The 14,785-nt window shown below is 43.8% G+C and overlaps 1 protein-coding gene across 7 annotated transcripts in view; it reads right to left on the bottom strand.

Moving 5' to 3' along the window:
- Positions 1 to 12,130, bottom strand: part of LRIG3 (leucine rich repeats and immunoglobulin like domains 3) — a 52,194-nt gene extending 40,064 nt beyond the window's left edge. For 3 of the 7 annotated variants that reach the window (XM_043888426.1, XM_043888433.1, XM_043888441.1), the window contains exons 1-3: positions 11,572 to 12,130; positions 5,658 to 5,729; positions 5,292 to 5,366 (exon numbers count right to left, since the gene is read on the bottom strand). In XM_043888426.1, coding sequence (XP_043744361.1) covers positions 5,292 to 5,366; positions 5,658 to 5,729; positions 11,572 to 11,807 — 383 coding nt within the window. In that variant the 5' untranslated portion in view covers positions 11,808 to 12,130. The remainder of the gene's footprint in view (positions 1 to 5,291; positions 5,367 to 5,657; positions 5,730 to 11,571) is intronic. The other 4 variants (XM_043888457.1, XM_043888463.1, XM_043888450.1 and 1 more) reach the window with 2 other exon arrangements.
- Between the last annotated feature and the right edge of the window lie 2,655 nt (positions 12,131 to 14,785).

The raw sequence follows: 14,785 nt of genomic DNA, 5'->3' as shown, positions 1-14,785 counted from the left end.
TGGTTAGCCTCTGCTATGGACTAAGTCTCCTGGAGGAGATTTGTTTGAATAATACTGAGTGTAGGTGCTATTCCATAAATACTCCTTAGATCAATTCATATATTAATTAAGCACTGATTGTATGCCATAGGGGCTTCCCAGGCGGCACTAGTGGTAAAGAACCTGCCTGCCAATGCAGGAGACATGAGAGAGGCAGATTCGATCCCTAGGTTGGGAGGGTCCCCTGGAGGAGGGCATGGCAACCCACTCCAGTGTTCTTGCCTGGAGAATCCCCATGGACAGAGGAGCCTGGTGGGCTGCAGTCCGTAGGGTCACAAAGAGTCAGACACGACAAGCGACTAAGCACACATGCGTGCATGCATGTGTGTATGTGTGCTGTAAAACCTGCTAGGAGGAAAATAAGACAAAACCAGTTCATGGCCACATCATAGGTGGATATACAAGGCAAGAAGGGACCGGGCAGGACAGGGGGAGGCTTGAGGAAATGACCCCTCCCTCCCGCCACGTACCGCCCAGGACCCTTCTCCTGACTCCCTCCCTCACCTGCAGACCCTGAATCAAGTGTTACCTTTCCAGTGAGCCGCTCCCTTCAACCCCATTTAGAACCATAAACCCCCCTCCTCATCTACCACACACACTCCTTGACATCCTCTCTCCCTGGCACTGAGCATCTTCTGACCACATTTCCACTTATTTTACTTCCTTTCTTTTTCCCTAAGAAGGTCAGCCCCAAGATGGCACAGCGTCTGATTTGTTCAGTGTTGAACCTCCGCCTTCGAACAGCACCGAGCACAGAGTAGGTCTTGGTAAGTCTTCAAACATCAGCCTTCCTGACCCCCCGAAAGGGCAGCCGACCTAGCTCTCTATCCCGTGGCCCTTTCTTTTTCTTCACAGCCATTATCGAAGAACTGAAGCTATCTTTTAAAGTTTGTTTACTAATTTTCTCTCATCCCTCACTTGGATGGACGCTTCACGCTAAGAGGAAGTTTTTCTGCTTTGCTCATTGTTGTGTCCCCGGCACACTAACAGAAGCTGGCCCCGTTGGTTTCTTCCATAAATTCTGGCTGAATGAATGACGTCATCCCCACGCCCGTGCCTCATGACCACTGAGCTCGCAGTCTATGGCAGGCAGGCTTCACTGTATTCTCTCCCCCAGTCTTCACAGCAATCCAGTGAGGTGGGCACTATTATTCTCCTCATTTTACAGGGTAGGAAGTACAGACTGTACCCTGCCCAAGGTTGCAAACTGGCAAAGAGGGGAGCTGGCAATTAACTGCAAGCCATGCAACTTGAGTCTTGCTTCTAATCACCGTTCTGCTGAATTGATGGCAGGGGCGCTGCAGGAGAACGGGGCCCCCATCACTTCAGGGCAGCTGGATGACCCCCTCATCATCTGGCTCCGTTAAGCCCCTCTCCTGGCCACTGCCATTCTCCACACTAGAGTCTGAGCGATATTTTCCAATGGCAAAACTGATCATCTCACTCTGCTTTACATCTCCTCAATGGCAGCCCATCCATAGAGCACGCATGTTGAGGTCCCACTGGCAAAAGGGATCAATATTTGTGATAACCTCCCTAGAAGGATGATACTGTCATCTCTGGAAAAATGACAGGTTATGAAGAAAAGGATGGACTTCAGGGAAATGATCCACTTTTGAGATGATAATGAGAAAAGGCTTGTTTGGTCTTGATAAGCTGACTTTATCAGTAATTCAGAAATATTTATGTAATAGCAGAGTCTCAGCAAGGTAGATGTCTTAAAATGGATCTACTTGGGCCCCACCAAGAAGCATTAATCTAGGTACATCTTTGACATTCCTTGACTTAAATCTTTTCAGGTCTTAAGATACCAGGCAAAGCATCTGCATTTTGGACAGCATCATATAAACCATCAGTCAAGATAAGACCCAACTAGCTCTACTGAATGACCGATAAGGCCTCTTTGGTTCACCAGTAACGTTACGTAACTTACAGATTCAAATCTGCCCTAACTCAAGCCACAGGTTTCAAAAATGTCCAATATGCAACTTCCCTGGCAGCCCAGCGGTTAAGACTGCCGCAACTTCCATTGCAGGGGGCGTGGGTTCAATCTCTGATAGGCGAACTAGTAAGATCTCACATGTCTGCTCCCCCCAAAAAGAGGAAAACAAAAATGTCCAATGCTTGGACAGCTTATGCCACGTGACAAGACGCCTAAAGAACTATCACATCTGATAAAATCACCTTGCTTATGCCAGGTCAACAGTTTTAGTACAGAATATGCTCATTCCAAAAATTATTCCATTTCTTCCCTTAAAATATACCATCCTGCCACATGTGGCTAGGAAATGAGGAAAAGTAAACACAAAACACAAACCACATTTCGCTCCTAGCATGTCAGACTTTTGAACTAGTGCTGTGTGGGATTCAGAGGAAAGCAAGACTATCCAGGTCTCTCACATCCTACAAGTTCCCTAATATGGTCAGAGATGAGCTTTGCTAGTGGGGAAGCTCAATGCTCATCCACCCATCATCCCACGATGCTGGCATTTCACCAGGCTTCCTTGACGTTACCAGAACCGGTCCCTGACTGAAATCATCTCCTGGCCAAGGGGTGACCGTTGACACAGTCTTAGCTGCCGGCTCTTGCGGCTGAGAGAAGAGGAAGGTCTAAGCAGGCACAGTCTTCCCTGCATCAACCTCTCCAGCTGGGAGGAGCCCCCGCCACGCAGAGCAGCAAGCGTATGGGCACTGACATGAAACTTCATGCTCAGGCTTCCCTGGGGGTCCAGCAGTTAAGAGTCTGCCTGCCACTGCAGGAGACAAGGGTTCAATTCCTGGTCAGCAAAGATCCCACGTCCCATAGGGCAACTGAGGCCACATGCCACAGCTATGAAGACTGAACTCTCTAGAGCCCATGCTCTGCAACAAGAGAAGCCACCACAAGGAGAAGCCTGAGGACCACAGCTAGAGAGGAGTCCCTGCTCACTGCAATGAGACACAGCCCAGGTGCAGCAACAGGGACCGGGGGAAGCCAAAAAATAAATACATAAAAATTTAAAAAAATCTTATGCTCAAGACTACCAATGAGTTTTATTTTTTTTTTTAACACATCTTCAAATTACTTAACTTGCACAAATCACCCAGAAAAATGTCTTCCCTCACAAAATGTTTTTTAAAAATCTCAACAGGAGTCAAACAGTCTGGGGACTTACTGAAAAATATGGGATTTAATGGTGGTGCCATAGCAAATTTCTAATCTGAGCCACGTTATGTAGTTTAACAATTTTCTTTTTTTTTTTTTTTTTGAAATTTCAGAAACGTATTTAAGTACTGACTTTCAGCTCTGGTTATTTTTCAATTGCATCTATATAAACTAAAACAGTCTACCCTACACCAGACAGAAATTAACAGTGCTTTAGAAACAATGACTGTGTATTACAAAATCCAGGAGGAAAAAAAAGAAGCCTACAGAAGAAAACAAAACATTTATAGAGGAGAACAGCCAGGAAAGTGAATTTTTCAAGACACTTCATAGGTATAAAAGCAATTTTTACTATGCACGTTGAATTAGCAGCCCCATGAGATAAATTACTCTTTACAGAGTCTGTGTAATCTAGGTAATAAACAGGATCTACCATTTTATTACAGGAACAAAGCAATCCCTGGTTAGATGCACTGCAACAAATTAAGGGAAAAGAAAGTGAGATTATTCAAATTCAGGAAAGACTACTCGGCACTCACTAAGGTGAAAGGCAAACAAAAACATGGAGAAGAGCTCAAATATTGAAGGTTTCTAATTTTCCAGATGTCATTTCAGTTTTCTAATTACAAAATTATAGCTTTAAAATGTAAAACCACCAGGTTATTTACTTCAGATAGAGCTTTCTAATTTCCTTACAAGTTCTTTCGCTTTCAACTCTATACCATGCCCAAAAGAATACTGTTTTTTCCTCAACCCACCCAGATTCCAAAATCCTACTGCAGACCCTCTCAACCATGAAGCATGCAACGACCCTCAAGACCCTTTCAACATGCTGACAGGATCTGCCAATACACAGGGCAAGGACAGCGGGGTGAGGAAGTGTCATTCCCTGGGATTTAAATAGGCCTCCTTGGTCAAACGAGAACAGCTAAAGATGTTAAAGATCCCAAAAGCAGTGCTCCATCAGACTCCAACATTTTAAGCAATTGGGAAAGACAAAACAGGTATGAATGCTAGCATAAAAATCTTTCTTTAAATTCAGTGTTTATTTGTCAAATACCAACTTTTTCTTTTTATTCCTTTCTGTTTCTGATCTTTGGAAAAACCACATCAGTATCAAATGTCACTCAGTTCTTATTCAAACAGAGGAAAGCAGACACAGCGGCTGCACCCGTGACTTAGCTGACCTGGGCTCTCAGTAAAAACAAACCTCTATAAATCACCAGATGTAAGCAATTGGGTAGTGATCACTTTAATTAATTGAACAGCTTTCCTGAAATTTACTGTACAATTTCAACCCTCCCAACACCTTTCCCAGATGCAACTAACAACAGTGGTTTTCTCGCTTAAGTTGTTTAAAGGAGGAAAACATTTTTAACTTCAGTGGCTTAAATGTATTTTTAAATTAATCAAGATGGATGTGGTAAACTACTTCATTTTAGACATCAAACCATGCTCCTTCTAAATGACTGTAAAGGCTGAAAGTCAAAATTATTCTAAAACATCTCCAATGTGTAAATATAAACACACCATCTGACCTAATAATACAGAAAAATGTAACACAGTTTTAATCTTATTTGAAAACTCAGATATGCAAAAGGACATGCAATGATATTTCTAACTTCAATCACCTACTGAATTTTAACTGTATGAAGCAGATAGTTTGATTTGATGGTTCTCAACTTGATCTCCACCGCAGACGCCACAATTAAAAGAGGATACCCCAATGCTTTCTTTTCAACTCCATTTCTCCTCCCCAAATAGCTTATTCTCCATGGAACTATGTAATACTGAATCCACAGATCCCAGGCCAACCATTGAGTGATACCCGAATTTAAGTCCTAGTCTACCATAATCAAATACACATCTCTCATGTGAATTTGAATCTTGAAGGTCACAGCAGCAAAGGATGGCAATGTATAAAGCGTCTTTGCTACAATGATACTCAAAATTTAGGAGTGAGAGAAAAAGAGAGAGAGGCTAGGAAACAAGTTAACCAGTTTAAAGGAAGCATATTGTGCTTGTAAGATCTGTAGTCTAGCCCATATGAAACTGCTCTCATGGTCCATGCAAACATATATGTGAAATCCTTCTAACATCCACTTACAAGGAGAGAAGTGTAATATTTGCTGTAACTGGTCCTAAGTTTGGAATGGTCTCCAATTCATTGTTGTTCAGTTTCCTATAAATGCCAAAAAGAGAGAGAGAAAGAGAAGCTGATTACACAATCTGTATTTCATAAAGGTGAAAACGTTATAAATTCATTTAAAGATCCCTCTCCCAAGTTAAAGGTTTTAAACACGGGGTTGGCCAAAAAGTTCACTCCAGTTTTTCCGTAAGATGGTATGGAAAAACCTGAATGAACTTTTTGGTCAACCCAATAATTACTGTAACCCAAATGCTCTTTACAATCAAATACTGTGATGGGTAATATATTTGATTCAAACCTCAAACAGGAAAGAGCTGAACTCACACTTCTCGAAGGCTGTGAAGGTGGCTCAAGGAACTTGCCTTGATGAAAGACAATCTGTTGTGACTTAAGTCCCTGTGGAAAAAAAACAAAAATAAAATTGTAAGTAGTTTCCAAAGATCACTAACAGTGCTTAATGATGTGCAAGACAGAGTGGATTTACGAACTCTCTCTCTCAACACCAGCTACAACATGAGAAATAATTGGTCTATCCTGTCCATAAACTAGAGGGCAAAATCCAAAATACAAACTCTGAGGACAAAATTAGTTTAGGAGGCTGGCAGATTCAAATGCCCCAACCCGCAAATGTTTTGGGAGATGGTTTTTGGCCCAGGGTGAACAGATCTTTGTGAAATGGTTGTTTTGCCTCACCCTCCCCACCCCCTGCCATCTCCTCACTTCCAACCTATGATGAAGTCATAGCTTATGAAAAGTGGCTAATTAGGCAGGTTGCTGAAGCTAAAACGTCTAAAGAAACCTTTTTATTATTGTAAAACTAAGTATCAAAGTCCTTATTACAGTCAAAGAAAGTAGAAATTGCTTTTCATACATATTTGTTTCCCTGGATTAAGGCACCAAATTATTTAAAGTACTGGGGCGTGTGTGTGTGTGTTGAGTGGGTAGGACACATCCCAACTTCTCTGTGTGTGTGTGCGTGCGTGCGTGTGCGTGTGTTGCAAGGGTAGGAAACAACCCAAAGTTTGCTTTCCTGCATTTCCCCGAATCTCAATATCTCAATATAATGTGCAACTTAAAGCACATCAATCACCTAACACAGTTAAGCAGACTCTTCAGAACCCGTGATCAGATTTCTTTTCAATCATTAAAATAAATCTGCTTCTAACTCAGAGATTCCTTATAATTTAGTAATGTTTCTACAGGACATCAGTATTCAAAAGAAAGCAAAACCAAATTCCTACATGTTCAGGGTTCTAGGTCAGGCCATCAGCTCGCATTCAAGAGTCAAAATGTGAAACAAAATCTGGCAAAATACTTGGTTATAATGACTATGTGCCTTCAAACTGGTCTAATGAAAATGACATTGCTGAACATCTACTGCAAACCAGCCTGACAAACAGGATGGGCGAGAGCTCTGCCCCTGAAAAGTGTGTACCCAATCCTACCAGGTTAATTTCTGCAGTGTTTAAAAGTGAGGACTTTTAAATAACCCAAGTGAGAGATAACCAAACTTGACTGGCGAAGGGCAGGAACCATGTGTTATCTACATAAGTGTGCCACTCCCGCTGCCTGCCCCCTGCCAAGAAAAACGCAGAGAAATCACAGAGAAGCCCAGTGTACATCCATTAAGTAACAATCAGAAATCAGAGGTCATTTTTAAGTCTTTGCATTTTTTGTTTTGATAATAAACCTGGATCTCTCTATTTCACCTAAAAGGAAAAAAAAAGTAATTTTTTTTTTTTTTTGCAAAGGTTTTGTTTGAAACATGTTTGCCTAAAGACCTACCAGACAGTAACAGACAGGAGTAGATTTGTTCTGGTAGAGTTATAACATGAAGGAAAAAGAAAAAAAAAAAACCTGGCGCAGTCTTTAAACTATAAAAGTCCTGCAATTACAACCACTGCCGTGCATGCTCCCCACGCTGGAGCCAGACACTTTCCCTCACGGCCCAGCTCAAGTCCATCTGGAGTTCATCAAGGAAACCGTGAGTCCAACGACTCACGTTCGGACGCAGACAAAAACCTGTGTGCTTTTAGCACCACAGACAGTCACAGATTTCCCACGGGCTTTAAAAAAACAACCAAGGAAAAGAGGCCTTCACCTGGGAGGTAGCCTGAATCAACAGAAAGGCTTATTTGGACTCACTTAACTAAAGAACCTTGCACTCAGCCTGTGGGGCTGCATCCTTATTGTTCAGAGGAAAGGGGGCACCCATCTGGCATTTCCAGCTTACACAGGTGATTTCCTTTCTAATGAGAAAAAAACAAAACTTCCACTCTTTCATTGTTCTCAGGGCCATGCTGTGAGAAAAATAAAAGTTAAAAAAGATGGAGTGCTTCAACTTTTTCCTCCTCCCTACCAGTAGTGGGATGAAATCTCCAACAAAAGACCTTTAAAATGAGAAACTGCCTTCAGAGCACAGGGCACATGCTGGGGACCCCTCATTTCTGATCCATAAGCAGGAGCAGGTAACCTGAAATAGTTCAGTTACTGCAACACACTTCCATTCCTGAGTTTTGCGTACTATTAAAACCACAGCGTATGTGGGAGAGAAAAAGAAACACCCCTGAAGTGACTTTTATTGCTAAATACTTGAAGCCTTGAAACTTTTAATGCACTTAAATTTAGGTTTCATACAGTTTATGTTTCAGAAATGATCCAAGGATGTCACATTTTCATAAATCTTCCCTTGTATTGTTTTTTATGGCTAGATCACTAAAAATCACACTAAAAACAGATTCAACTTGTACAATGTCAATGTTTTCTGAAATCCCATTATAGTCAGTAAGGCAGGCAGATTCTTCGTGTTTGGAGTTCCAGTAATGAACATCCTCCCCAGGAAACCTTTTCTAAAAAAAACTTTTTGTAATGAGGTTAATAAATGGGAAAGGTGGTGAGGCAGAGAGGTGTTAACTATTTACGCAAAACTCAGCTGGCCAAACACTTGAAAACCAAACTCTACATAGGAGAGAGAAGTCTCTCTTCCTGCATATTAGCAAGCGGATAAATATATATGAAAATAATTCATTTACAACATTTGGTCCCAGCCCTCGTTTTCTTCCTTTTAGCATTTGGAAATCTGACTTCCAAGTCAAATTTTAAAATGCAAATCCGGCACAGCTTCTTAATCAATCCCACTGGGGCCTGCAGAGCTGCTAATTCAGCAGAAATCTGGAAAGCTGAAAAACAAAAAGCCAGGCTGTAGCTGTTTTAAGACACTGATCCAAAGTGACTCATAAATCAGCCTGCTATGTTCAAGTTTTCGTCTGGAAAATACAGAAAAACAGCTGTGAAAACCAGAAGGATTTTACCCCCCAGCCCCAGCCCCAGTTCTGGTACGGACCAGAGGATTGATCACAGCAGACACTAAAGAAGTCACACCAGCAAAAAGTACCTTCCAAACTTTTTTTTTCGGCCTGAGCTCAGCTAACCCAAACCTTTCTATTGTGATAAGACAAATAATTCTGAAATTCCAGTGAGGTTTTCAAACTACTTGAAGCTCTTATTAACAACTGGGCAACTTTTCCCTCCTTTGGCTAAGTAAACATATTCTAAATAGCCCTCCTCTTTGGGTTCAGAACTCCTTGCAAGCACACAGCCTAGATGTAAACTCAAGTCTGCCTTTAAAGACAGTTGTAAGGAACGCTCAAAATAGTGACTGTTTTAAGAGCCAGTTTCATTAAAGTATTCGAAGTTCCTTTAAAAAAAAAAAAAGAACTGTGATATTATTATTTTACAGCTCAAACAATTCAACTTTTCACCCATGGGATTCTTATGGCCCTAAATCACAACTGAATAAAGTGGAAAAAAATACACACACACATGTGTCTTAAAGAGATTAAATTTTTAACTTGCCAATTCAACAAATGAAACAAAAGCTACACACCAAACTTTTTCTGAAGAATGCTCTCATGAAATATTCCTAAGGCAAACTTTTACTTTCTTAATTACCTGAGGAAAAGGAAGTTAAGATATGGGGAAGAACAACATGCATTTTGCTACGTATTTCTAAACTCGGGGCCAGTCTACCGAAAAGCTTTTCTAATTAAGTAAAATTTAGGCAGCAGCTATCTTATGCCTCCTGTTCCAAACACCAAATAACAGAGAAGTTAAAGCTCAATTCTATGCATTTTTCTGCTCGTTTCAAAGGTGGAGAGAGGAGACCTCTAGAGCTTTAGGCACAAACAAAAGAAACATTGACAATAAAGAATCTAGACCACATGGTTTGGTGACAACTAAGTTGGTTACAAGTCACACATGTAGAAGAATGACAGAACTGTCCAGTGAGTGATCACGGTGGGGCTTCTGACAACAGACCTAGTGCTTATTTGCACAAGTGGAACTTATTTTCACATACATTTAAGGAATGTGGACTTGTACTGAGACAATTTACTGCTGGCGGAAATGTAATTAAAGATTGTGCTAACCAAATAAACTGTAATTTGCTTTTAGTATGCCACCAAATTATCTGGAAAACAAAATCCTAATTAGGTCAACTACTTTTAAGACAACGTTTAAATAGGTATCAAACCCCTTTTGGTTTAACTCAACTCCTAATCTAGAGCACTACAGTTTTGAGACGTCCAATTTTTGAAAAAGACATTCACACAAAAATATACTGCACACCGGCATGATCCGACAGGCCACTTCACTCAGAGAAACTACTGAAAGTTACAGCACGTGAATGATCTGAGCCATTCTCAACACACCCCAGGAAGCACCACGTCCATTCTTTCTCAGCCCTCTATTATTCATACGTGTTCACCTCCAGCCATTCAAATGTTCAGTTCCACATGTTGTCAATGGAGCCATTCACATCCCATGAATAAGGCAGCATGACCTCCGCAAGAGGCAATTGAACAGAATTAGCCACAACTAATTGAAAGTCTCCCTGTTTTAGGTTAAAGTCCTTATCTCCTTCTTCAACTGTAATAAAGACCACTAAACAAGACATCCCATGATAAGAGATTACATATCAGTCTAAAACTCTCTTCACTTCTTTACAAATTAAGGCACATCAACACAAAGCATATGCTTTTCCATAGTTGACAATTCTATATTTCACAAAAAGATTCTGGTGAGCATAGAGATTTAAAAACGCAAGTTTTTTAAACAACGTGTCCAAACTTTCTACCGCTACTATTTGGAATGTTAGGATAGTTGACTAGAAGTTTCAAGAGTTTCAAATCTCCACTACTACACTCTGTTAGGCCCAAATCTGAGTATTAACGATGCACTTTGCTTCTTTTCAACAGGATAGCTACTTGAAAAGAAAGAAAGAAAGACAGACATACAAGTTTTGACTGTTAACATTTTGCACCAGTCCTCCAATTTTAACAAAACGAGGGCCCGGAGAGGAGACATTTGGAAAAAATTAGCCTTTCCAACTAAACGGCATTTTCTTCCTTGTTCTTTCACGCAGTTGGCAGTGATTTCAGGTTTTTCAGACTTCATAGCTAGCATCCAAAAACTTGCATAATAGCACCCAGCGCTCTCTCCTAAACCGCCCGGTCGCGCTGAGAAGCCGCAGAAATCACGGTTTTGATTTTCGGTTCTGAAAAAAAAACTCTAGTTCCTTCCCTTCCATACTTACTGCTCAGTCTTGCCAACTTGTTACCGGAATGGGGATGTGCTGCAGTTTGGTCGAAGAGGGGAATTTATGGAATTTACTAACGCGAAATTAAGCGAGGGTAAAGAACAACAAAATGATGTCTACCATTGCTTGGATAGTGACCCAACCGTTGAAAGGGCTTCCCAAACGAAAGAGCGCGCTGGGCTCCTATAGCGCTGGGAACGCAAAAGGTGACTTAAACCTGTTAGAAACTATAGTTGAGCCGGGGGATCATACTCGTAAAGTGAGAACACAGAACTCAGGGCGGCCGAAGGGTGCCAGGTCTCCCGCCCCGGACGGGCAAGGGCGCGCTTCTGAGCCCCCCTAGGCGAGCTCCACGCAGGACGCGGATTCTGCGCCCCGGGAGTTGTCAGTAGCTCCAACTCTTCGCCCAAGTGCGGCCGGGTGGGGCAGGCCAGGGCCCACCTGCGCGGTCCCCCAAGCGCCGGGGGATGGAGAGGGGCTGAGGCCCGGTCAGCTCCTTTTCCATCCCCGCGGGGCGCCGCTCGAGGCCTGGACCAAGACGGGGTGCCCGGAAAAAGCTGCTGCGCGCCTAGCATCCTGGCCCCTAGCCTGCAGTCCCGAAACTCACGCGGTTCCCCCTCCGCCCCTTGGAAGAATACTTACAGCCGAGCGATCCAGGTCGGAAGCGGCTCGGGAACGTGCGCCAGCCGCTGGCGACTGCAGTCCAGGAGGTCCCCGAGACAGCGGCACGGAGCGGGACACTGGGGCTCAGCGCCGACCCCAGAAGGCGGCCCCAGCGCCTCGAGGCCGCCGCCCTCGGCCGGGCCCGCGTGCCCCAGCACCTCGCATAGCAGCAGCCCCAGCGCCGCCGCGAGCGCGCGGAGCCTTGGCGCGCCCATCGTGGTCCCGCAGCCCCTCGCTCGGCCCGGGTCTCCGCAGGCGGCGGGCACTCGGGGCCCGGCACCAACTTTCCAGCCGGGAGTGGACGCCCGCGCTCGGGGCCGCGTGCGCGCGCCCCCCTCGCGTGCTCGCAGGTAAGCCCCTTTTTTCTCAGTCCAGACAGCGGAGCTCTTTCGTGCCCCGGGGCAGCGACAGGGAAACCGAAAACCACGGCCAGCGGTGGCAGAGTTGCAGTGGGAGCAGCGTCCGCGCACCGAGGCCCTCCTTGCCCGCAAAAGAAACTTTTTCGCCTCCTCCTTGCCGCGGAGCGCCAAGTCCCGGTGCGCCGGGGCCGAGGGGCGGTGCTGCCCAGACCAGCGCGCGCCCATTGGCCAGCCCGGTCTGCAGCCTTCGCGGCCACGTGACAATAACAAGGTTCCCGCCCCCGGCCGGAGCGCGGGAGAAAGTGGAGCTGAGATTGTAGGAAATTCGGAGTTATATTTTCCAGCCTCTCGGGCCACAAGTCTCCACTACGTCCTGGGAAGCATATATCAAATGGAGTTGAAGAGAAAAAGGGAGTGAGCAAACAAGTGAGCACTTTTTAGGCCAGCTTTCGGAGTAGGAGGTGTTTCGGGGCACTTCAGGGGAGCAAAGTTAAGTTCTATTATTAGGAGACCTTGCATTCCAAATTTTAAAAAGAAGTATAAATTATCTTACCATCCACACAGGAAACAATGGTTTAAATAAAAATACAGGGTTTGTTTTTTTTTTTTTTTTTTAATCTTAAACACTGGTTGGGTTTTTTCCCATATGTCAGCTCTAATAGTAAAACGAATTATAAAATGTAAAAGTCATGGTATTAGAAACGGTATACTGAGTTACAAATAGCCAGCCTTAGTGCATTGGATAGAGCTGGGAGGAAAGTGTGGGAAATGACCTTCTAGTATACTGCATTGGCAATCATAGATTGCATGCAATGAGTAAAAAACAAAACAAAACAAAATAAAGTAGTCACCATAATATTTTAAAGCCAAATGAAAACAAGGACCTTGGAGGAAAAATTGATATATGCACCATGGTTCACCTGTGCCTTGAGTGATGACAAATTGTGATTGAGAATGCTACCAGACTAGAAGTAATACTTACCTGTTCCCTCTGCTGGGGGATGATTCAGGCCTACAGGACTTAGCAGTGAAGTCTGTACCCTGACTTACCCTTGCAGGTGACTGCGGCCACAGGAAATGATGGAGACCTCAGAGACCAAATGGGAATGCCCTCCTCTGCTGGGTGAAGAGATACACCCAGAGAAGGTAACTAACTTCTTTGTAGCAAAAACTGAAAACTTACTTTAAACTTTCAGGAATTCCCTGGCAGTCCAGTGGTTACAACACCGTGGGCTTCCATTGCAGGGGGCACAGGTTTGATCCCAAGTCGGGGAACTAAGATCCTGCAAGCTGTGTGGCCATGGTCAAAAAGTAATAAAGTGCCACCAGATCAGCAGTGAGTTCACCGTGTGGACTGCCCTGGCAATGCAGTGGTTGACTCCAATTTTCAAAGCAGGGAGGCGGGCACCAGACTGATCCCTGGTCAGGGAAATAATATCCCACCTGCTGTTTGGTACAATCAAAAACTAAAGAGTGAAAAAAAAAACCCAAAAAACCATTCACCTCCACAACCTGTTTCTTGAGCATCTGTCATCTGCCAAAGCATCCCTCGGGGCTGCTCATTACTGAAGAGTGGAAGCCGCTCGGAGAAGTGAGTTTAATTGCAACTCACACTCACTGATTTCCACTGTAGCCAATTACCTGAATGAACAGTCAGATTCATGAGGGTGGAGAAAGATTCAACTCGGAAGTTTAGATGTGACATCCCATTCTCTTCTTTCCAGCGACCGTTGACATCCAGCCCACCACTTTTTTTTTTTTTGATGAGTACAGTTAGAAAATATTTATAATGAAGGCACTTCAGTTTTGAGTGATCATTTTGCCTACTTGGGGGTGGTCAAGGCATACCCCAGTTACGGTATAGATTTTCCAGCTCAGTCGCTCTCTTCTATTTTAAATATGGAAAATCAGGCTTAGTGAATTGAACTGGAGTTTTTAAAAAGAAGAAAGATGCCAGTGTACACATGCCATTAGGTAATGGCGCAGTGCCACCAGTGTGGTGGCTTACTCATTGATGTGTCACGCCTGTGACAGATAGCTACCTCTTGGGGGTGGGTTGGCTCATTTTCCTTCTGCATTCTCTGCTCTCCTTATATTATTTCATCTTCTTTTGTGGAATTCCATTTACATCCACATGCTGATAGTTGCCACATCCATATTTCTAGCCCAGATCTTTCTCCTAAACTCTAGACCCATATATTCAACCACTCATAGGTGTCTCAAATTGGATATTCAAATATAACAACATTTCTAGAATTGAATTTCACCACCCTTGAAGCTTATTCCTTTTCCTCCTGAATTTACTATCTCAAGGAAGGAGACCTGCCTCCATTCAGATGACTGCTGCCCCTTAGATTTCCTCATTCTCACCACCACCGCTGCAATCCATCAATTAGCAAGTCCTAATGAAGCTAGCAGCTAAAGGCATCTCCTATCTCCATAGACATTATGCAAACTCAGCCCCTCATCAGCTCTTGCTTGGTTGACTGCCACAGACTCTTTCCCATCTGGCATTCCAGTCCTTTCTCCACAGTGCAGTCAAGTGATATCACAAAAGCCCAAATCTGCTCCTGTAATTCCACTGCCTAGTTCCTTTCTCGGGCTCCCATGGTCCTCAAAGGAGAGTTTAAATTCCCGAGAGTGACTTACGCGGTATCCGCGTGGGCCTGGCCTCTGCTTGCCTCTTTAACTCGTTTTAGTTGCGTGTCTCTCTTTTACTCGAGGACCTATTTGCGGTTCTCTTCCCGTGCTGTGCTCCTTGCCTTTGGCTTTCTTTCACACACTGGTGCCTCTGTCCAGATCACTCTCTGCCCCTGGTCTGTCTGATTGGTTGG

This window comes from Cervus elaphus, chromosome 3, assembly GCF_910594005.1.
Source record: "Cervus elaphus chromosome 3, mCerEla1.1, whole genome shotgun sequence".
Lineage (NCBI taxonomy): Eukaryota > Metazoa > Chordata > Mammalia > Artiodactyla > Cervidae > Cervus > Cervus elaphus.
Note: the sequence above shows the minus strand (reverse complement) of the source record. Positions and strands in the feature narration are given on the sequence as shown.